This window comes from Argopecten irradians, chromosome 2 (assembly GCF_041381155.1).
Source record: "Argopecten irradians isolate NY chromosome 2, Ai_NY, whole genome shotgun sequence".
Classification (NCBI taxonomy): Eukaryota; Metazoa; Mollusca; class Bivalvia; order Pectinida; family Pectinidae; genus Argopecten; species Argopecten irradians.
This window is the reverse complement of record NC_091135.1, coordinates 59110178-59135314: the sequence shown is the minus strand read 5'-3', so window position 1 is coordinate 59135314 and position 25137 is coordinate 59110178. Positions and strand designations below refer to the sequence as shown.

Here is a 25137-nt window from a genome sequence, read left to right as displayed (position 1 = left end):
ACACGTTATAAACACCATCATCCCTCTAGGGACTATACACGTTATAAACACCATCATCCCTCTAGGGACTATATATACACGTTATAAACACCATCATCCCTCTAGGGACTATACACGTTATAAACACCATCATCCCTCTAGGGACTATACACGTTATAAACACCATCATCCCTCTAGGCACTATACACCTCTAGGGACTATACATGTTATAAACACCATCATCCCTCTAGGGACTATACACGTTATAAACACCATCATCCCTCTAGGGACTATACACGTTATAAACACCATCATCCCTCTAGGGACTATACACGTTATAAACACCATCATCCCTCTAGGGACTATACACGTTATAAACACCATCATCCCTCTAGGGACTATACACGTTATAAACACCATCATCCCTCTAGGGACTATATATACACGTTATAAACACCATCATCCCTCTAGGGACTATACACGTTATAAACACCATCATCCCTCTAGGGACTATACACGTTATAAACACCATCATCCCTCTAGGGACTATACACGTTATAAACACCATCATCCCTCTAGGGACTATACACGTTATAAACACCATCATCCCTCTAGGGACTATACACACGTTATAAACACACCATCATCCCTCTAGGGACTATACACGTTATAAACACCATCATCCCTCTAGGGACTATACACGTTATAAACACCATCATCCCTCTAGGGACTATACACGTTATAAACACCATCATCCCTCTAGGGACTATACACGTTATAAACACCATCATCCATCATCCCTCTAGGGACTATACACGTTATAAACACCATCATCCCTCTAGGGACTATACACGTTATAAACACCATCATCCCTCTAGGGACTATACACGTTATAAACACCATCATCCCTCTAGGGACTATACACGTTATAAACACCATCATCCCTCTAGGGACTATACACGTTATAAACACCATCATCCCTCTAGGGACTATACACGTTATAAACACCATCATCCCTCTAGGGACTATACACGTATAAACACCATCATCCCTCTAGGGACTATAACACGCTATAAACACCATCATCCCTCTAGGGACTATACACTACACCTATAAACACGCATAAACATCATCCTCTAGGGACTATACACGTTATAAACACCATCATCCCTCTAGGGACTATACACGTTATAAACACCATCATCCCTCTAGGGACTATACACATTATAAACACCATCATCCCTCTAGGGACTATACACGTTATAAACACCATCATCCCTCTAGGGACTATACACATTATAAACACCATCATCCCTCTAGGGACTATACACGTTATAAACACCATCATCCCTCTAGGGACTATACACGTTATAAACGCCATCATCCCTCTAGGGACTATACACGTTATAAACGCCATCATCCCTCTAGGGACTATACACGTTATAAACACCATCATCCCTTTAGGCACTATACACCTCTAGGGACTATACATGTTATAAACACCATCATCCCTCTAGGGACTATACACGTTATAAACACCATCATCCCTCTAGGGACTATACACGTTATAAACACCATCATCCCTCTAGGGACTATACACGTTATAAACACCATCATCCCTCTAGGGACTATACACGTTATAAACACCATCATCCCTCTAGGGACTATACACGTTATAAACACCATCATCCCTCTAGGGACTATACACGTTTTAAACACCATCATCCCTCTAGGGACTACACACGTTATAAACACCATCATCCCGCTAGGGACTATACACGTTATAAACACCATCATCCCTCTAGGGACTATACACGTTATAAACACCATCATCCCTCTAGGGACTATACACGTTATAAACACCATCATCCCTCTAGGGACTATACACATTATAAACACCATCATCCCTCTAGGGACTATACACGTTATAAACACCATCATCCCTCTAGGGACTATACACGTTATAAACACCATCATCCCTCTAGGGACTATACAGGTTATAAACACCATCATCCCTCTAGGGACTATACAAGTTCCTAAACACCATCATCCCTCAAGGCACTATACACGTTATAAACATTTTGTTCAGCATCTACCAATTTTGATTGAAAATGAGCATATGTGATTCTACAGATTACAGGAAATTGTGATGATATGATTTCAGATCCTGGACACGGTATTGAGTATACAAAACTTCTTTCTGCAAGTAGGAGATTTTCACGCAGCCTCTATGATAATGGAGTACCACATCAGAATATGTGTAAGTGGAGTGAATCAATAGGTACATAGATATGTAATTGAATCAGCAGTGAGGAGCACATACTTTCAAATATGTTTTAGGGATAAATTACAAATTGATATTTAATATTGGTGAACATTTATTAAATGAATTAAAACAAATGAGCTTCACTTGTAGTTTTTCATTTTTAGCCCACCATCTGATGATCCTGGGGCCCTAGTTGTGCAAATTGCATTTTGGGACCGAGCGGTCAACAAAATGGCCGACAGGCGACCATCTTGGATTTTGATAGTTAAAGTTTGTTATCGCTAATTCTCAGAGAGTACCGAAGGGATCTTTCTCAAATTTCATATATAAGTTCCCCTAGGACCCTAGTTGTGCATATTGCATTTTGGGACCGATCGGTCAATAAAATGGCCGACCTATAGCCATCTTGGATTTTGATAGTTAAAGTTTGTTACCACTATTTCTCAGAAAGTACTGAAGGGATATTTCTCAAATTTTATGTGTAAGTTCCCCTAGGACCCTAGTTGTGCATATTGCATTTTGGGACTGTTTGGTCAACAAAATGGCCGACCTGTAGCCATCTTGGATTTTGATAGTTAAAGTTTGTTACCACTATTTCTCAGAAAGTACTGAAGGGATATTTCTCAAATTTCATATATAAGTTCCCCTATGACCCTAGTTGTGCATATTGCATTTTGGGACCGATTGGTCAACAAAATGGCCGACCTGTAGCCATCTTGGATTTTGATAGATAAAGTTTGTTACCACTATTTCTCAGAAAGTACTGAAGGGATCTGTCTAAAATTTCATATGTAACTTCCCCTAGGGCCCTGGTTGTGCATATTGCATTTTTGGACCGATCGGTCAACAAGATGGCCACCTGACAGCCATCTTTGATTTTGATAGTTAGAGTTTGTTACCGCTATTTCTCAGAAATTGCTTAAGGGATCTTTCTCCAATTTCATGTGTAAGTTCCCCTAGGACTCTAGTTGTGCATATTGCATTTCAAGACCGTTTGGTCAACAAAATGGCTAACCTGTGGCCATCTTGGATTTTGATAGTTGGGACCAATAGGTCAAAAAGATGGCCGACAGGCCGCCATCTTGAATTTTTGACAATTGAAGTTTGTTACCGCTATTTCTCAAAAAGTACTAAAGGGATATTTCTCAAATTTCATATGTAGGTTCCCTCAGGGCCCTGGTTGTACATATTGCATTTTTTGGATCGATCGGTCAACAAGATGGCCGCCTGGCAGCCATCTTTGATTTTGATAGTTAGAGTTTGTTACCGCTATTTTTCAGAAAGTACTGAAGGGATCTATCTCAAATTTAATATCTAGGTTCCCCTAGGGCCCTAGTTTTGCATTTTGCATTTGGTTACTGATTAGTCAACAAGATGGCCGATCGGTTGCCATCTTGGATTTTTATAGTTATCGCTATTTGTCAGAAATTACTAAAGGAATATCTCTCAAATTCCATGCGTAGGTTCCCCTTGGGCCCTAATGTGCAAGTTCCTTTGAGACTGATCGGCCAACAAGATGGCCAACCGGCCTCTATCTTGGATTTCACCGCTGTTTTTCAGAAAGTGATGAAGCGATCTGTCTTGAATTTCGTATGTTGTTCGTTTGAAAAAGTTTGAAAAGCAGGGAAAAGATCCCTCTTTCCATTGTCAGACATAGATCATTCTTTGGTGGGCGCCAAGATCCCTCTGGGATCTCTTGTTGTAATTATACTTTCATATGAAGAAATGTTACTGTTTTTCACTGTACTTGTATTCAAATGTTTAATATTCAGGAAAAGAATGTAGCAAGTGGGAAACTGCAGGATGAGTCGGTTTTGATGACAGAGAAGTATTCCTTAGCCTGTCTGTATGTGGATCACAGTCAGTTTACTGCTGCTGAGAAACTTCATAGAGAAGTCCTGGATTACCGTCTAAAGTTTGTGATCAATTTGAGTTCTAAATTTTGAACATTTATTAGTTACCGCAATCACTTGTATTTACATCTTCTATACCCAATAACAATTAACAGAGTATTTACATCTTATATACCCAATAACAATTAACAGAGTATTTACATCTTATATACCCAATAACAATTAACAGAGTATTTACATCTTATATACCCAATAACAATTAACAGAGTATTTACATCTTATATACCCAATAACAATTAACAGAGTATTTACATCTTATATACCCAATAACAATTAACAGAGGTATTTACATCTTATATACCCAATAACAATTAACAGAGTATTTACATCTTATATACCCAATAACAATTAACAGAGTATTTACATCTTATATACCCAATAACAATTAACAGAGTATTTACATCTTATATACCCAATAACAATTAACAGAGTATTTACATCTTATATACCCAATAACAATTAACAGAGTATTTACATCTTATATACCAAAACAATTACAGAGTATTTACATCTTATATACCATAACAATTAAGAGTATTTACATCTTATATACCCAAATTAACAGAGTATTTACATCTTATATACCCAATAACAGTTTAACAGAGTATTTACATCTTATATACCCAATTAAAAGATTACAATTAAATAACAAGTTCATCTATATACCAAAACAATTAACAGAGTATTTACATCTTATATACCCAATAACAATTAACAGAGTATTTACTCTTATACCCAAAACAATTAACAGAGTATTTACAATAACAATTACAAGTATTATACCAAAACAATTAACAGAGTATTTACATCTTATATACCCAATAACAATTAACAGAGTATTTACATCTACCCATAACAATCAGAGTATTTACATCTATATACCCACAATAACAATTAAACAGAGTATTTACATCTTATATACCCAATAACAATTAACAGAGTATTTACATCTTATATACCCAATAACAATTAACAGAGTATTTACATCTTATATACCCAATAACAATTAACAGAGTATTTACATCTTATATACCCAATAACAATTAACAGAGTATTTACATCTTATATACCCAATAACAATTAACAGAGTATTTACATCTTATATACCCAATAACAATTAACAGAGTATTTACATCTTATATACCCAATAACAATTAACAGAGTATTTACATCTTATATACCCAATAACAATTAACAGAGTATTTACATCTTATATACCCAATAACATACATCTTACAATACATTAACAGATATTTCATCTTATATTACATCTCATACCAATAACAATTAACAGAGTATTTACATCTTATATACCCAATAACAATTAACAGAGTATTTACATCTTATATACCCAATAACAATTAACAGAGTATTTACATCTTATATACCCAATAACAATTAACAGAGTATGCAATTAGTGCAGAGTATGCAATTAGTGCAATTATAATTTACGTTAGTATTTAAAATTTTATAACCCCTAATTTAAGTATAGAAGTTAAAAAAAAAGATAAAATGATTTCATGGAGATCTTGATTTTGTCTGTATTTGATAGGATTGTGGATGAGGCTGGAGATCTTGATTTTGTCTGTATTTGATAGGATTGTGGATGAGGCTGGAGATAATGTGACAAAGGAGGACAGATGGGCGTTAGGGACATCATATCATGGTCTACATGTACTCTACCAACAACTTATGGAGTATGAAAAAGTAGGTCACCATTGTAGCTAAGGTTTATCCAAAATTTATTATTTTTCTTCATCATAACTGACAATTGATCTTCCTAATGTTAAAATCCATTGTGCTTATACAGTAAAACACATGTATAACAACCAGGCTAACAATAAGTTCTTGGTTATAATGTTGTAATTGTCATTTCCCGTCAAGGTTCATATATGAAATTTAACATGTGTATAACAAAGCAAGGAACAAAGAAGTCATTCCAACAGTGTGGACAAAGTGTTGTTGAATTTTTTTGAATCAATCTGCCCCTTTATCAAAACACAAAATGAACAGATAGAAATTACATTTTAAGGACGGTTACAAACGTTCCCAAAAACGTAAACAATCAACACATTAAAACTATAGATAAACTGTAAGGACAATGGCGATGCAAATGATCTGGATGATCAGTCAATCGGTATAATTAGTTGTGATCACAGTAACGAAGTGATTTTGTTGGCTTTGTTATAAACATGATTTACTGTAGTACTTCCCTGTTCCTGTTGCAGGCTTTGAAGTACCTAGAGAAGTCCATTCAACTAGAGAAGACATGCGAAAATGATAGTGATTTATCAGCATCCTACACAAACATGGCCACTGTCAAGATGCAACTTGGACTTCTTGATGAAGCACTGGAATATGCTCTCAAAGCCTTGAAGGTTACATCTTGAATAATACAAATTATCTATTTGATTTGACTCATTATTGAAGTAGTTTTAAAATTGCCAAATTTTCACTTACATTTGTTTCATTTGGTATATATAAAGCTATATAAAGCTAAATTAAGAATTAATCATCGAAACGGGATATTAATTTTGGTCTATCGGTCTATCTGTCCGTCTGTCTGTAATGCTTGGTTCCATTGCAATAACTGCCACAAGTTATGGCCCTTTGATTACGAAAAACAGCATTTTCGTCTGTTTCTATTTAAAAACTCTCGCAAATATTACTATAATGGATATATTTTCTCGAAAGTTGGTAACGTGGTTAAATGTCTCAGGACCTTAGCCAGCTTCGATCTGGACTGTAATTGGACATTATTTGGTTGATTTATGGCCCTTTGATTAACGAAAAACGCCAATTTCATCTGTTTCTGTTCAATAACTCTTGAAAATATTACTGGATTTTCTCGAAACTTACTTACATGGTTAAATGTCTCAGGGCCATGGCCAGCTTCAGCCTGCACTTTCACAGGTCCCTATTTGGCGGAGTTATGACCCTTTGATTAATGAAAACGAGAGTTATAAATTCCACGAATTTGCTTGTTATAGTGTAGATGATTATTGAACGGTGGTAAACGAAATAATAATCTATCAAGTTATATTTGTTGTATTTCAACATGCTCTTTACCACAGTTGTCTGCTTCTGGTTTTTGAAAAATTATTTCGCTTACCTCTACTAAATGAACAAGTGTAGGCTAGAGTTTTTTTTTTCAAGAAGCATACACCTGTGCTCTTTACCATACACATAGACAATTTTTGATTAATTGAGTATATAAAACATATTCCGGTGTTGAATAGATGGAAGAGGATATCCATTTTGGTCATCTACCACCAAAGATAGGAAACCTGTTCACAAACATTGGATTAATCTTCAGGCGAAAGGGTGACCTGGACAAGGCGGAGCAGTTTTACTTCAGGTATCACACCTGTCTTCTCGTCATTCTAAAGTGACACACCTGTAAAGTAATACACCTATAGTGTCACACCTGTAGTAATACAACTGTAGTGACACACCTGTAAAGTGACACATGTGTTAAGTGACACACCTGTAGTGTCACACCTGTAGTGTCACACCTGTAGTGTCACACCTGTAGTGTCACAACTGTAGTGATATAACTGTAGTGTCACACCTGTAAAGTGACACACCTGTAAAGTGACACACCTGTAAAGTGACACACTTGTAGTCTCACACCTGTAAATTGACACACCTGTAATTCACACCTATATTGACACATCTGTAAAGTGACAAACCTGTAAACTGACACACCTATAGTGACACACCTGTAAAGTGACACACCTGTGAAGTGACACACTTGTAGTGTCACACCTGTAAAGTGACACACCTGTAATTCACACCTATAGTGACACACCTGTAAAGTGACACACCTGTAAACTGACACACCTATAGTGACACACCTGTAAAGTGACACACCTGTAGCATCACACCTATAAAGAGACACACCTGTAAAGTGACACACCTATAGTGGCACACCTGTAAAGTGACATATGTGTCGATATACATATAAAACACACCTAAAATGCTTTATCTGTATAACATTTGCACCAATACTGAAACCTGTATGAAACAGTCATTACCATTATATATACATCTCCATATAAATTGATACTTTGTACACTATAAGCCCATAGTTAAGATATCTGAATATCACTAAACCATTGGTATACTATACTTGTGTTGTTTTGTAGATCCTTACAGATCAAGCGACAGTCTTTTGGTGACATCCACATTGATATTCCGATTTCCCTGATGAACCTTGGTACCCTTGAAGGCTTACGTGGAAACCCCGAGAAGTCGCTGAACTACTACCTTGAGGGTCTCAGTATCTATAAGGTATTTGCTGTGTTTTATGATAAAAATGAGCACTGCGATTCCATAGGGACTAATTAGTTTTCTGGTAATATTGTTCAGAGCCAAGCTACATGTAGTCATTGAAGATAAACACAGTCATTAATGTGTGGATAGACATTGGTGCCTAGCTCCATATTTTAGAAGGATTGTATCTTTGAAACTGCTGAGACTCATTTCAAGGAAACATTTAATTTCTTTTGTTTAAAGCTTTAAAATGTTCCAAACCCTAAATGTATAGGATACAGTTCCTCTAAGCCTTTTGATTGTTTAATAGTTAATGTTTCAGGCCCTGAATGTATTACTTAGGTAGGGGATACAGGCCCTCTTAGCCTTTTGATTGTTAAATTGTTAATTTTTCAGGCCCTGAATGTATTACCAGGAAATGTCCAGTATCTTATGCTCCAGGAGAATGCCCTTCTTGCAAAATGGAAATTAGGAAGGCATGCAGAAACTCTAGAGGACTTTTTCCCTTTCTGTGAGTACAACTTCCTGGACAACCTTTTTCATGCTAACTTTTATTCAACTCAATTGATGAATAGAGTTGAATTGAATTGAATTTCATGAGCAATGTTCATTTCTTGATGACTCCCATACTGATTTTGTTCATATCATTTTCATGACATAAGGTTCCTAGCCTTGTTATACCATTTGGTAGTATACCCATCACCCAGCTTTATCTCATTGAGCCGTGAAGACACATTCAGACTCTTTATGAGGTTGGACCAATTCATTAAGAAATTTCAGATAATTTCAAAGACAGAAATCTACCTTGAGGACTCTCTCTGCATTTTTATGCCCCTACATAAAATATCTAGGCATCAAGCACTTGATTCCTCCTTTGGTTCAATAGAACACATGTTAAGGTAGACTTCCCTTCTGGTTTCCTCTCAGGGATTTTGTTTATTATGTCCCCCAAACGAAGTGGGGGGACATATTGTTTTTGCTCCGTTTCTTATTATTATTATTATTATTATTATTATTTTTATTCTTATTTCTTCTGGTTTCTTCCGCCGCGCGGGTTTCCGCAGCTTTTCTCAGAAACTACTGGGCCGATTATCACGAAACTTCACATACATATTCATTAGGGTATGGGATTGTGCATAAAGGTTTTTTTTTCCCAACCGGAAGTCCAAGATGGCCGCCAGGGCCCATTTCCTGTTTTCAGGTTTCGGTCTCCGATCTTGCTGAAAATTGGTCTATGGGGGTTTTAAGGGATGGCGAACATCATGAAAACATTTTCGTGAAGATTTTTGGTATTCCAAGATGGCTGCTGGCCAACTTCCTGTTTTCAGGTTTCGGTCTCCGATCTCAAAGAAAATTGGTATATAGGGGTTTTAAGGGATGGCAAACAACATGCAAAGGTTTTCGTAAAGATTTTAGTATTCCAAGATGGCCGCTGGCCCACTTCCTGTTTTCAGGTTTCGGTCTTCTATCTCAATGAAAATTGGTATATAGGGGTTTTAAGGGATGGCGAACAACATGCAAAGGTTTTCGTAAAGATTTTGGTATTCCAAGATGGCCGCTGGCCAACTTCCTGTTTTCAGGTTTCGATCTCCGATCTCGCTGAAAATTGGTCTATGGGGGTTTTAAGTGATGGCGAACATCATGCAAACATTTTCGTAAAGATTTAAGTATTCCAAGATGGGTGCTGGCCCACTTCCTGTTTTCAGGTTTCGGTCTCCGATCTCAAAGAAAATTGGTATGTAGGGGTTTTAAGGGATTGCAAACAACATGCAAACATTTTCGTAAAGATTTAAGTATTCCAAGATGGCTGCTGGCCCACTTCCTGTTTTCAGGTTTCGGTTTTCTATCTCAATGAAAATTGGTATATAGGGGTTTTAAGGGATGGCGAACAACATGCAAAGGTTTTCGTAAAGATTTTGCTATTCCAAGATGGCCGCTGGCTTATTTCCTGTTCTTAAGATTTTGATCTCCGATCTCCATGAAATTTGGTCTACAGGAGGTTTTAAGGGATGGCGAACAACATAAAAACATTTCCGTAAAGATTTTTGGTATTCCAAGATGGCCGCTGGGCTCACTTCCTGTTTTTATATTTTGGTCTCTGATTTCAATAAAAATTAGTATATAGGGGTATTAAGGGATGCTTATCAATATGATGAAAATTTTAAAAGATTGTCGCTGGGCAAACTTCCTGTTTTCAAATTTTCGTCAGCATTTCATTGAAAATTGGTAAATGGGGGTTTTAACTTAAAATTTTAAGGGATGCCATACAGTCATGATTACTGCCAAATCAATTTCTCTGAAAATAGCCTGGTATTACCGTATTTTTGCGCATATAGTGCACACTTTTTTTCAGATTTGTTGCAATTGGGGGTGCGTTTGGGGGACTATGTAATGGTGTCCATTACAATCAGTACTTGTTTTTTGATATTTTGATTTTAGGTATATCCTTATCACAAAAACCACATAAAAATCATATGTCACTTGGTTAATTTTTCTTCCAGGGTCGCTTAAAGATATCTACTAATGACATAAAATTCTGGATTTGAAGGATTTTTAAATAAATAATATTCCCTCGATGTAACATCCCATAACATATAAAGATCATTGGGTGATCGGGTGGTGTATTTGTTAAGTCACTCGCCTTTCACCTAGCCGGCCGGGGTTCGATCCCCGGCACAGACATGTTTATACCTTCAGTAGGTGATATAGAATTTCATAACTATATCAAATTAGCTTGGTTTTCCACAATAAAATAAAATATCATTATTTTAATATAAAATCCAGGCCAATTTTAGTGAAAAATTGTATCAAAATAGTCATGTTTTTTCTTTTTTTTTCTGAAAAAATGATCCCAGGAAAGATCGATTTTTTACAATTTCTATGAAGATTGACACATTTGCAATAAGAAAAACCAATAAAAAGTATACCTCACCTTATTATTTTTAAAAATATGACTGATTTGCTTTCTAATACCCCTTAAATTTTGGCCTGAAAACCTTAGAATTAGAGGCAAAGCAGTAGCACTGTTCAATGTTTTATGATATTCATTTACCCTTGTTAATTTTCTATATATTTATTATTTTATTGAAGAATACAAGATAACACAATAATTACATATCTTAATCTTATCTGACTGCAAACTTCCAAAAAGAGTCTAATTCAGCAGAAAATACATCAGTTTTTTCCGAGACGAATATTTGCTCTGTGTGATACAGTACTAAAATGGACTATTTTCTGTTATAGTATCTTTCAAATTATAAGTAAAGATTTTAATAAAAATAAAATGAAAATATTTTCCATCAATTTTATTTCCGTATTCTGTTTGTTAGTTTCCGGACAAAAATCAGTATAACGGTATCTTACAAAGAGCGCCTATGTGAAGCTCTAAACTCGAATGTTTCCATTCAAATCACCACTACCTTCCTTCGGCATCCATATACTGCGTAAATTTATTTCTATTTTGCAAAAAGATAGGTATACAGTTATAATGATAACGGTCATTCATTTGTTACTATTGACTTGAAGATTGGGTCCCATAGGCTAAATCCATGTGTAGTCCATCTGATTGTTTAGCGACTATTATGATTCTTGGATTTTACTTCATGCATGAATCTTCAAAATTATACTATATTTACCGATAGCCACACCTTTAGATTGATACACTTCAAGTAAACACTCAGAAAGGTTCCAGACAAAGTATTTGCTTGAATGCCGATGTCAGAAGCGAGTTATAATAGATGGGTACGGAGAAATAAAATACGTTTGCCGGGATCCAGATAGCGACGTTACAAACGTATGATGTCACAGAAGGGACGGTCTATGATAATCTCAACAGAACACATGTTAACCTCGACAGAACACATGTTAACCTCAACAGAACACATGCTAACCTCAACAGAATATATGTTAACCTCAACAGAACACATGTTGACCTCAACAGAACACATGATAACCTCAACAAAACACTTGATAACCTCAACAAAACACTTGATAACCTCAACAAAACACTTGATAACCTCAACAGAACACATGCTAACCTCAACAGAATATATGTTAACCTCAACAGAACACATGTTGACCTCAACAAAACACATGCTAACCTCAACAGAACACATGCTAACCTCAACAAAACACTTGATAACCTCAACAGAACACATGCCAACCTCAACAGAATATATGTTAACCTCAACAGAACACATGTTGATCTCAACAGAATACATGTTAACCTCAACAAAACACATGCTAACCTCAACAGAATATATGTTAACCTCAACAGAACACATGTTAACCTCAACAAAACACATGTTAACCTCAACAAAACACATGTTTACCTCAACAAAATACATGTTAACATCAACAGAACACATGCTAACCTCAACAGAATACATGTTATCCTCAACAGAACACATGCTAACCTCAACAGAACACATGTTAACCTCAACAAAACACATGCTAACCTCAACAGAATACATGTTATCCTCAACAGAACACATGCTAACCTCAACAGAATATATGTTATCCTCAACAGAACACATGCTAACCTCAACAGAACACATGTTATCCTCAACAAAACACATGCTTACCTCAACAGAACACATGTTATCCTTAACAGAACAATTGTTAACCTCAACAGAATATATGTTAACCTCAACAGAACATATGTTGACCTCAACAGAACACATGTTAACTCAACAGAACACAAGTTAACCTCAACAGAACACATGCTAACCTCAACAGAGCATATGTTGACCTCAACAGTATACATTAATCAACAAAATTCATGTTAACCTCAACAGAATACATGTTGACCTCAACAGAATACATGTTAACTCAACAGAATGCATGTTAACTCAACAGAAGACATGTAAATCTCAGTGGAATACAGTCAATACACATTTACCTCAACAGAACACATGTTCCATGAATTCAGTTAACAAATTTTAATGTTCTGTTACAGTGGATGTTGTGGAGAAGGAACAGAGAGTGGATTTCTGTTTAGGGTGGTTCCTTACAGATATTGTTAAACACCTGATCTCAGAGAAGCGTTACCCAGAAGCCCTGCGAATCACTTTGGACCTCATCAACAGCAAACATGTTAGTGCAGTCAATATTGTCCATCTTGATCTCCTGGACATTGAAATGACCCCTCCAGACCATCGTCCAGTGCGACCAGCTAATATGACTGTAGATTATGCCCTTGAAAAGTAAGATTATTTTACTTTTATGAGATGAACATATCCAGTAATTATGGTAATGTTGATTTAGACAAGAAGGCAGAATATTGAAACTTACAAATAGTTATACAATTGATGTTGTGTACCCTGGAATCAATTAGAAGTATATGTATGCGTATACTGATTTGGTTTTGCATTTATGCAGAGCGTTTAATTGTAGAAATTGAGTCTGCTTCAATACTGTTAGAGGATGTATAACACTATAGTTGTATTGTATCTGTAATAATATAAGTTATAGGAATACTTTTCTAAGTGGTTGGGGGTGGGCTTATGGTACAGTGGGGAGTGTGGTACAGTGGACTACTGAGCACCTTAGACTATAGCTGCAATATTGTAGCTCAAAAGACTTTAAGATAGAAAATGGTGTCGTCTTAAGAGCTACAATTGGTGCCTGTTACTGCTAATGGAGCAAAGTAATGATCATGGAAAACATTATTTCACATTTGTATGTTTTTTACCATACTAGTTTTATATCATTTACCTCAGGAGGTAAAACTGAACCGTAGAAAATATCAAATTCAACGAGACATTATTTGCCTTACATATACATATAAAGGTCTTTTGAAGGGAATGTATACAACATATTACGTAAATGCTTGTATATGCATAAACTAATTGGAAACCTACAAAAAAAAAATAGAAAATTGTGTCCGAGTGATTTTTCGGAGGCACTGCTCCACTAGGACACATAGGGACCGATTCGTACCCGGCCGAAAGGTAAAGTAGGCTGGGTACGTATATTCGTTGTACTTAGAATAGATATGGCTTGTAGTTTATATAGAACATACTGAAACTTTAAATGGCAATTACTTTTCCTTTCCAAATAGATGGCCAGAAAGTCCTGAGCTTGTTCAACACAAAGCTGTGAACTACTTGATTCCAAAAGGAGATGCTCAAGAGTTTGTGAGACTTCTGAACAGACTACATGACTGTACAAGCCATGGTTCAGCTGTGTATGATTTTGGCCTACAGATGCTGGACAGTAATAATGTGGATACTACGATTCTGCTAGCTGTGACTGAGGCAGCCCTGGAAAAGTATCCCGATAGTATCGTGAGTTAATTTGGTTTTCGATGCTACATCTGTATTAATAAGGTTCTTCTTGCTTCATGATCATTGGTCAATTTATCAAATCAAAAGTAACAATACTTTTTATAATATCCTTTCTGATTGGATAGATCAAAACCTAGATAATCTTTAGGATTGTTTTTCCTGGTATTTCCCCTGACCACAACATTCAAACCATAAGGGTGGTGTATGATCAATAGGTCACTTTGACATCTAATGTCAACAAGTGTAAACTTTACAATGGCTTTTGTTCAGACCTTTATATTTTAAGTTATATTGACTATCCTGTGGTATACCATAATCACCCTGGGACAATGTGCAGTGCAATATCATTTCAAATATTAACATGTACTATGTCATGAAAGATTGACAAATTTTGTTCACCTAAATTTGTTATTTGTTGAATTCAATTTTTTTTTGTTCCCACCATGAATATCTGTGGTCAATTGCTTAGTATGCAGCAGGTGTCCCAATTTCCAATGTCTTTTTAGCCCACCATCTTCAAATCGTCATTCGTCTGTGGTCCGTTGTCCGTCTGTCCTTCTGTTGGTTTGTCGGTCCTTCCATCCGTTAACAATTTTTGTTACTGCTATTTCTCAGAAAAACGCTGAAGGGATTTTTCTCAAATTGCATATGTAGGTTCCCCTAGTTGTGCATATTGTATTTTGGGACTGATTTTGATTGTGAAAGTCTGTTACTGCTATTTCTCAGAAAGTACTGAAGGGATCTGTGTTCAAATTCATGCATAGGTTCCCCTAGGGATCTAGTTGTGCATATTGCATTTTGGGACCAATCATTTTCCAAGATGGTTGCAATCGACTGGCCACCATCTTAGATTTTGATATTTGAAGTTTGTTACCACTATTTCTCAGAAAGCACTGAAGGGATCGGTCTAAAATTTCATGTGCAGGTTTACATTTTGGAACCGATATGTGAACAAGATAGCCGACAGGCCGCCATCTTGAATTTTGATGAACAGTTTGTTTTAGCTATTTCTCAGAAAGAACTGAAATGATCTGTTTCAAATTTTATTTGTAGGATGTAGTCAATTAAAGTTTGAAAACCAGAGAAAAGATCCCTCTTTCCATTGTCAGACATGGATCATTCTTTGGTGAGCGTCAAGATCCCTCCTCGATCTCTTGTTTATTTGCATGTTTGTTGCAGGCTTACCTTAGGAACATGGTGTCTTGTCGCAGAAAGGACGGACAGCACGACATTGCTCTGAAAGGAGCTGAAAAACTGTTTGAACTTGCACCAGAAGACACAGATATTGCCCTTTTAGCCATTTCACAAGCAGCTTTTGCTCACCAGTTTAATCTTGGGAGAGAATTTGCTCAAAAGGCTAAAGAGCGTTTCCCTGATGATCAGGAGCTGTTAAAAAAGGTATGAAATGATGATGATGATGATGATGATGATGATGTTGATGATGATTATTAATGATGATGTTGATGATGATGATACTGATATGATGATGATGATGGTGATGATGATGATGATGATATTATGAGGATGATATTATGAGGATGATGATGATGATGATGATGATGATGATGATGATGGTGATCTTTAACCTTACAGTATTCCTGTAAACAAACATACCAAATCTACTTGGTGTCCTTTATGTCAAAGACAGTATATTAGGTACTTCAGTTTGATTTCCACTGAAAGCACACATTAAACATTCTTTTAAAGGTTAAGGGGACAGAAATTATGACTATATTATTATACAACATAATTAGTGACTTTATTTGTGTAAATTTTAGTGTTACTGGTTACTCTTGGTGAAATAACAATCAATTTTAGTGTCACTGGTTACACTTGGTAAAATAACAACAAATTTTAGTGTTACTGGTTGCACTCGGTGAAATAACAACAAATTTTAGTGTTACTGGTTGCACTCGGTGAAATAACAACAAATTTTAGTGTTGCTTATTACACTCTGTGAAATAACAACACATTTTAGTGTTACTGGTTACACTCGGTGAAATAACAACAAATTTTAGTGTTACTGGTTACACTCAGTGAAATAACTGCGTTTGTTGCTAAATACCTCTTGTTTTCTGTTTTCTAGGTGGATAACCTAATAGATTTACTTGCCGAAGCAGAAAGAGAGATACAAAGTGAAGACAAGTGATCAATCTAAAAATAACAGAGGTTACATAAAAGATTGATGTACAATAAAACATGGTTATAATGAATGTTAAGGGACCAACAAACTCACTTAGTTATAAGCATAGTTTATTTTACATATACTACAGACATCTTATAGGAATATTGACGGGGAATGAAAATCACTATGGACGAAAAACATGAATTTTTTGTAAACATGTTTGCCATAAACATTTTTACTGTATATATGTACAATGTGAGAGAATGGAATAGTTAAATAGATTAGATTCTTCATGTTATTAAAGATCAAACCTACAGCAACAAAACATATATTAATTCAACACTATTGTTAAATGTCCTGTGCCTTTTTGTTATGTGTGTATGACTGTGTATTATTTACCCTTGTTTACATACACACAAACAACTTGAAAGTATGTGCATCCTCAGTGACCCAGGCGATGTATACAGTAAATGATACATTGCTGACAGTGGGTTATTGAGGATGAAGTATGTGAGGATTCTGAAATATATCATATATTAACATCGAGATTACTTACATATTTGTACATATATATTGAAGTAAGTTTATGTATCATTTATTTTTCAGCCAGAAACTTAGAGAACAATACTTTTCCGCAAGGTTAGCATTATTATATAGAATGTGTTTATAGCTGATTAATTAACAACTCCTCATCATCAAATTATCAGCCATTCCATTTTACAACCTTTTTTTACACCTGTTATCTTTACATTCTGTGATACAAAGCATCAACTTATAATCCTTCTTTGATTTACAGGTACATGTGTACTATGTTGGTTTAAAAAATGTTTTTTACATGTTTTTTGTTTTTAGATGCAAATGTGATATATGAATCATTGAATACAAATGTCTGTGTACAACTGTTTAACTAAGAAAGTATACTTTATCAATAGACCTACCATCATCAAATAGTGGGATTTTGTCTATAATTGATGGATCGCCAGCTGTCAATCAAACCACACGTGACTTTACATTTTGTGTGGTGTATGCTACGATGTTTGCTCTGAAATTGAATAAAGGTACATGTGTGGATGTGAGCACGAGGGGTAGCTATGTTACACTTGACGATCGGCCAATTGTTATTGCCTATTGCATTGGAAAACTACATGTACATAGACATGTAATTGGCCATCTTGATTTTGGCAATTAATGGTACCTGACATTACGCCTGTTACAGGCTGTAGCATGCTGGGATGGAGGGCTGCCAAGTTTATTTAAATAAATGACCTTGACTTTCTTATAGGGTCACAGGGGTCAAATATGCTATAATACACGTATTAAAACAAGTTCTTGCCAATAAGATATATAGAGACTTCATATATTGGCTCTGTAGAATGCTGGGATCCAATTTTATGAAATAACCAATAATATTGTATTAGAAACCTCATATCAGGAATGTAGCATGTAACATGCTGGAAGGAAAGGTCTAACTAAGATCACAGGGCAGAGTAGACTAACATTGTTTAACAACATCTGGTCAATAATGTATGGGCTTATAGAGACCTAATATTATATCTACAGATTGCAGGAATTAAAGGCTACGATTTTTTTTAAAGTTACATGTACATTGACCTTCAGTTTTGATCACAGGGGTCAAATTTGGTAGAAATCTTCAAATAAGATGACTGTGTTAGGACTGTAGTATGCAGGTAGTTTGTCAGTGAATCAAGCCTGTATATTGGTTCTATGTTTATGTATGATTTAGGGTATTGTGTGAGTCAACATTTTGTTTTTAGGATTGCTTCAATTCATATATTTTTGTAGTTTTTATTTGTTCTGGTTTATTTTACATGAGGGTATTTAAAATATACAGTTTGTGATGTTTTTGCATAAATAGTTTACCTGTTTGATCTGAAATATTGCTGAAAGAAGTTCAAACAATAACACTTAATGTAGGGGCCTCTATCTATGATGACCAAAAATGAAATGCAGTACATTTGTTTGTCCTAGAAAGTGTACTTACATGTATTTAGCTAATGAAGTCATTTAATTAATGATAGTTTTTATAATAAAAAATAAAACTCAACGACCTTCCCCTAGTTCTTTGGCCATTTCATAATGGCTCTTCAGGAATATATATATATATATATATATATGAAGTTTGCACTGAAGTATAAAATGGGTTTTGAAATAATGACAAAAGCAGCTATACATATAGGAAACAATGGAACTGTGATATGAAATGTATCCACATCAATCAGCTTAGAAAGCCACATATCACTAATAATTAAATGATTATCTCCCCTGAAAAACTGGAGCTACATATGTATCTCCCCTGAAACACTGGAGCTACAGTTGTGTGTCGGTGATAGTTTGGCTTGTGTCTGACATCCTACACATTGTAATGCCCATCACACTCCAAACCCTCCCTATCTTCAGCAACTGACCAGGGATTGGCTTATCAGATTAATTATGAAGTCATAGAAAATAAATTGAACAACATTCTTGGTAGACAGGAAGAATGTCCGGCCGTTTTTTTTTGTCTATGACTTCATAAACCCAAAAGATATTGAGAATAATGCTTATAATTTAATTTAGATAACTCAATCAGGTACTATTTAGGCATAAATTCTCGTGATTTGACTATCTTTTATAATAAAACAAATTGAGTTGTTGCGCATTGATATCTTAATTATCCAATAGTTCAATTTGGCCAATGACTGTGCCAATTAAGAATATTCTTCGAATATTCCACGAAAACATTCCGTATGTATGACGTCATAATACATGACCTACAATTATTTCGGCCTATGGAAAAATAACCTCAAAGATCCAACCAATAGAAATTAGCATAACATATGATATTAGATTATTCATATACAACACACTTATGTTGTAGAGTATACCATAGTCTTGTGTTGAATGTATACCTACATGTATATTTTCTTTCTGAATAGTGGTATATAAAACTTAATTCTATGTATTACAGAAGACAGTACATGTCTTTTTCTATATCTAGCAGTATATCTGTATTGACTTGTAAGGATAATGTGGTCATACCCAGAATATCAATATAGAATTCTACAATCTTAATCGATGAAATTCTTTATTTTTTAGCGTTTTCACTAGAAAACAATTTGGATTTAACTTTTTGCACTTTGAACCTTTAATATTATAAATGACCATTTTGAAATTGAAAGAGAAAAATGTCACCGCCTTGGTTGGAACTATTTACATATATTCTGAGATATTTTAAATTCCATGTTAGAAATATCCGTCCACTTTGTCATACTGATTAAGTTAGGCAGCCATTGTTATAAGTTTACAGTAATTATCTATCTAACTTATACATTGTATTTCAGTAAGTAGCTGAAATGAATAAAAGTATTATTTCAGTTCGTCTGTTTTTTTTTTGTTTTATGTTACTTTCGATAGTCTTAAACATTGAACAAGGTGATATAGAAAGCCAGAGTTTCCTACATTCCTAACTCTAAGTTAAAATTTTTGGACATTTTTTTCATGTACATTGACTAAAGATAAAATAAAACCTACTTGTACACACCTTTGTACTTCATACGAGTCTGCCTGATAACGCTTTTAAATATATATTTTTCTAACTTTCGGTATGAGCGCATATCGGAGGACTTTTTTAATAACAGGATTAAAGTTGTATAAAACTGAATAAAGCGAGCCATAGCGAAAAAAAATGAAATAAACACCGGTAAAAGTTTCAAATACTTTAAGTAGTTTTAATACTACTCCGGGATATCAGTTATCACCTACAGTACATGTACATGTAATGCAATTAATACAATACTTTTCGCAAATAATACAATTTATAAATATGTTACATGTATGTATGTATAGCTTGTGTAGTTTTTGGATTTTGAACGATACCCTTTAGGTCGAAACGGGTCGCCATAATTAGTGAAATAACTGTAACTTTACACGTGGGTCTTCAAAGGAAATCTTTGCTGGTCTGTGATTGGTCAAATATTTTCAGCTGAGCTGCCTTCAATTTCACTATGAGATAGTCCAGGGGTGTAGAGATCGTAAGTGATCGGAACCCCTGGAGTATCGAGGATGCACCGTGGGTAACTGCGACAAGGATTTCTGATTATATGTAAAATGTGCCTATATTTTGTAAGCCTAGTCATAGATCTACGTCCTTGTGAAAATGAAACATAAGAAAGTATTGATTATGAGCTGAGAGGACGGGTAATTTTTTGTTGAGATTTAAAAGATGATCTATCAGAAAAAATAATTTAAAGAAAAGTTGTTAATATATGTACACGTATACAATAAGCTTAGGCCTAGACTTACTACGGAGATTTAGATACTAGCTAAGCGACATAGTTCTACATATGTATGATCGTGCAAATGGTGACTTTTATCTATTTTTTCTCTCTAAATATTGTATTAAAAATATGGTTTTCAAGTGAAAAGATTGAAATGCTAATACAGGCTGTCGTTAATTTTTGGATTATCTCCCTTTGACCAGAATGTCGATAAAAACTGTGTATCTGGACAAATACGGCATAGTATAGACGATAAACAAGATGACATATTATATCAATTTGGAATTCATTAAAAAGTCTTATCTATATAGATCTAATATATCGATACATTCTTTAATTCCTACTGGCCCGATCAACGTGTAACCAGTGACGTTACTCGTCTGTTACCGTGTCACTGCTAGCGTTAGGCCTAAGCTAACGTCACACCCATAAGAGGCTAAGTTCTGTCATGTCTCTGATTCACTTAAGTTGATAAATCATTAACGTATATCTTCTTGGTAATACATACAAGATCGTAAAATAACAAAAGTCATACTAGCCTACAAAATCATAGGTCACCTGAGACGAAGTCTCAAGTGACCTATTCTAATCGCCTTTTGTCCGTCGTCGTCCGTCGTGCGTCGTGCGTCGTCCGTCGTCCGTCGTCCGTCGTGCGTCGTGCGTCGTATGTCCGTAAACAATTTACATTTTCGACTTCTTCTCCAAAACCGCTGAAGCAATTTCAATGAAATTTTGCACAAACCTTCTAAGGCATAAGGCCAATCAAAATTGTGAATTATATGGTCCCCACCCCCCAGGGAGCTATGGGAGGGGCCAAAAGGGGTAAAATTGACTAAAATTTCAAAAATCTTCTTCTCCACTCACAGATGTGATGGAATTAAATACTCTTCATAGATAGAAAGGTCCTAAGGTCCTTTACAAAAATTGTGAATTATATGACCCTGGGGTCTCAGGTTTCCCCCTGGGGAGGGGGTTAAGTTTACTATAGTTTATATAGGGAAAACACATTTTTGAGTATTATTTGATCATTTGTAATAGGAAATGAGTCAAATATTGTCAGAATTATCAGTATGAGATGGCCATTGAATCCTATTAACCAATTTTCCATGACTGATCCCCAGGGGCCTTAGGGGCGGGGTCAAAAGGGGTCAAATAGGCTATAATTTCAAAAATCTTCTTCTGAAATTCTGGAACTGATAGAATCACATACTCTCATAGATGGAAAGGTCTTAAGGTGTTTTATGAAAATTGTGAATTATATGACCCTGGGGTCTCACGCGTTTCCCCCTGGGGAGGGGGTCAAATTTACTATAGCTTATATAGAGAAAACACATTTATGAGCATTTTTTGCTCAATTTTCATAGGAAAAGAGTCAAACTTGTTTAGAATTATTAGCCTGAGATAACATTTTAATATTATATCTATGTTGGTCCTGGTCAACCCCCTCGGGGCAGAGGTGTGGGGCCAAAAGGGGCAAATAGGCTAAAACTTTAAAAATCTTCTTCTTAAATACTGGAAATGGTAGAATCAAATACTCTTCATAGATGGACAGGTCTTAAGGTGTTTTATGAAAATTGTGAATTACATCACCCTTGGGTCTCAGGTTTCCCCCTGGGGAGGGGGTTAAGTTTACTGTAGTTTATGTAGGGAAAACACATTTTTGAGCATTATTTAGTCATTATAATAGGAAATTCATAGTCAATTGTTGTCAGAATTATCCCTATGTGATGGCCATTGAATCTTATTACCAAATTTTCCATGACTGATCCCCAGGGGCCTTAGGGGCGGGGCCAAAACGGGTCAAATAGGCTAAAACTTCAAAAATCTTCTTCTGAAATTCTGGAACTGGTAGAATCAAATACTCTGCATAGATGGAAAGGTCTTGAGGTCCTTTTCAAAATTTGTGAATTATATGACCCTGGGGTCTCATGTTTCCCTTCTGGGGAGGGGGTCAAGTTTACTATAGTTTATATAGGAAAAACACATTTAGGAACATTATTTGCTTAATTTTCATAGGAAATTAGTCAATCTGGGTTAGAATTATTAGCCTGAGATAGCATTTTAACATCATATCCAAATTGGTCCCCCCAGGGGCCAATTGGGGCCAAAAGGGGTCAAAATGGATAACATTTCAAAAATCTTACTTCTGAATTCACAGATTTGATGTAACCAAATAATCTTCATAGATTAAAAAGTCAAATTTATAAAATCACTGACTGACTTCAAGGGCCTGATGGGCAAATATATAGTGTTTATATGCATGTCTTTGTTTCATTCTGTATCTGATATCAGGTGACCGTATTATTTCAGTTCGTCTGTTTTTTTTTTGTTTTATGTTACTTTCGATAGTCTTAAACATTGAACAAGGTGATATAGAAAGCCAGAGTTTCCTACATTCCTAACTCAAAGTTAAAATTTTTGGACATTTTTTTCATGTACATTGACTAAAGATAAAATAAAACCTACTTGTACACACCTTTGTACTTCATACGAGTCTGCCTGATAACGATTTTAAATATATATTTTCTCACTTTCGGTATGAGCGCATATCGGAGGACTTTTTTAATAACAGGATTAAAGTTGTATAAAACTGAATAAAGCGAGCCATAGCGAAAAAAAATGAAATAAACACCGGTAAAAGTTTCAAATACTTTAAGTAGTTTTAATACTACTCCGGGATATCAGTTATCACCTACAGTACATGTACATGTAATGCAATTAATACAATACTTTTCGCAAATAATACAATTTATAAATATGTTACATGTATGTATAGCTTGTGTAGTTTTTGGATTTTGAACGATACCCTTTAGGTCGAAACGGGTCGCCATAATTAGTGAAATAACTGTAACTTTACACCGTGGGCATCCTCGATACTCCAGTTTCGTGAATAGGAGTTTTGAGTACGTTCTCACCGGAGCACAGTTTTGAGCATGAGTATAAAAGTTGAGTATGAGCATAAGAACGGTTTCATGAATACGGGCTATCACTTACGATTGAGATTTAAAAGATGATCTATCAGAAAAAATAATTTAAAGAAAAGTTGTTAATATATGTACACGTATACAATAAGCTTAGGCCTAGACTTACTACGGAGATTTAGATACTAGCTAAGCGACATAGTTCTACATATGTATGATCGTGCAAATGGTGACTTTTATCTATTTTTTCTCTCTAAATATTGTATTAAAAATATGGTTTTCAAGTGAAAAGATTGAAATGCTAATACAGGCTGTCGTTAATTTTTGGATTATCTCCCTTTGACCAGAATGTCGATAAAAACTGTGTATCTGGACAAATACGGCATATTATAGACGATAAACAAGATGACATATTATATCAATTTGGAATTCATTAAAAAGTCTGATCTATATAGATCTAATATATCGATACATTCTTTAATTCCTACTGGTCCGATCAGTGACGTTACTCGTCTGTTACCGTGTCACTGCTAGCGTTAGGCCTAAGCTAACGTCACACCCATAAGAGGCTAAGTTCTGTCATGTCTCTGATTCACTTAAGTTGATAAATCATTAACGTATATCTTCTTGGTAATACATACAAGATCGTAAAATAACAAAAGTCATACTAGCCTACAAAATCATATTAGGCTAGTTTCCGGTTTAGCTTAACGAGGTCAACGATACTGGCTAATTTTTTTGCCTCAGTAACATATCCGCCAATACAGCCGTGATCGTATAGTGGTTAGTACTTCGCGTTGTGGCCGCGACAACCCAGGTTCGAATCCTGGTCACGGCAGCGAGCTGTGTCAGTCGCTGTTACGGCACGGCGGATTATTTTTTTTTTTATTTTATATTTAATAGAAAATGATGTGGTAGAGTGTTGGTATTAAATCGCTAGTACATTTTCATAAAAAAACATTGAAATAATTCACCAAAAACGCATGTAGAGATGCCAGAAATATGACGTTTGAAGCAGAAGTTTTAGCAACCATTGTTAACAATACTGATATCAATGCTGTATTTGTGACAAAAATTGTTTGATTACAAGATCA

At 35.3% G+C, this 25137-nt stretch overlaps 1 protein-coding gene and 1 non-coding gene across 2 annotated transcripts in view; both read left to right on the top strand.

Annotated features, from left to right (window-relative positions):
- LOC138316082 (TPR repeat-containing protein DDB_G0287407-like) overlaps positions 1–20222 on the top strand; it is a 56997-nt gene extending 36775 nt beyond the window's left edge. The window contains exons 17-27 of the mRNA XM_069257573.1: positions 2144–2239; positions 4018–4160; positions 5757–5865; positions 6387–6536; positions 7398–7516; positions 8307–8451; positions 8830–8944; positions 13391–13637; positions 14495–14720; positions 15900–16118; positions 16807–20222. Of these exons, the coding sequence (XP_069113674.1) occupies positions 2144–2239; positions 4018–4160; positions 5757–5865; positions 6387–6536; positions 7398–7516; positions 8307–8451; positions 8830–8944; positions 13391–13637; positions 14495–14720; positions 15900–16118; positions 16807–16869 (1632 nt within the window). The 3' untranslated portion in view covers positions 16870–20222. The remainder of the gene's footprint in view (positions 1–2143; positions 2240–4017; positions 4161–5756; positions 5866–6386; positions 6537–7397; positions 7517–8306; positions 8452–8829; positions 8945–13390; positions 13638–14494; positions 14721–15899; positions 16119–16806) is intronic.
- A 4587-nt stretch (positions 20223–24809) lies between these two features.
- Positions 24810–24881, top strand: Trnah-gug (transfer RNA histidin (anticodon GUG)). Its single transcript has one exon. It is a non-coding gene; the product is annotated as a tRNA-His (tRNA).
- Positions 24882–25137: the final 256 nt, after the last annotated feature.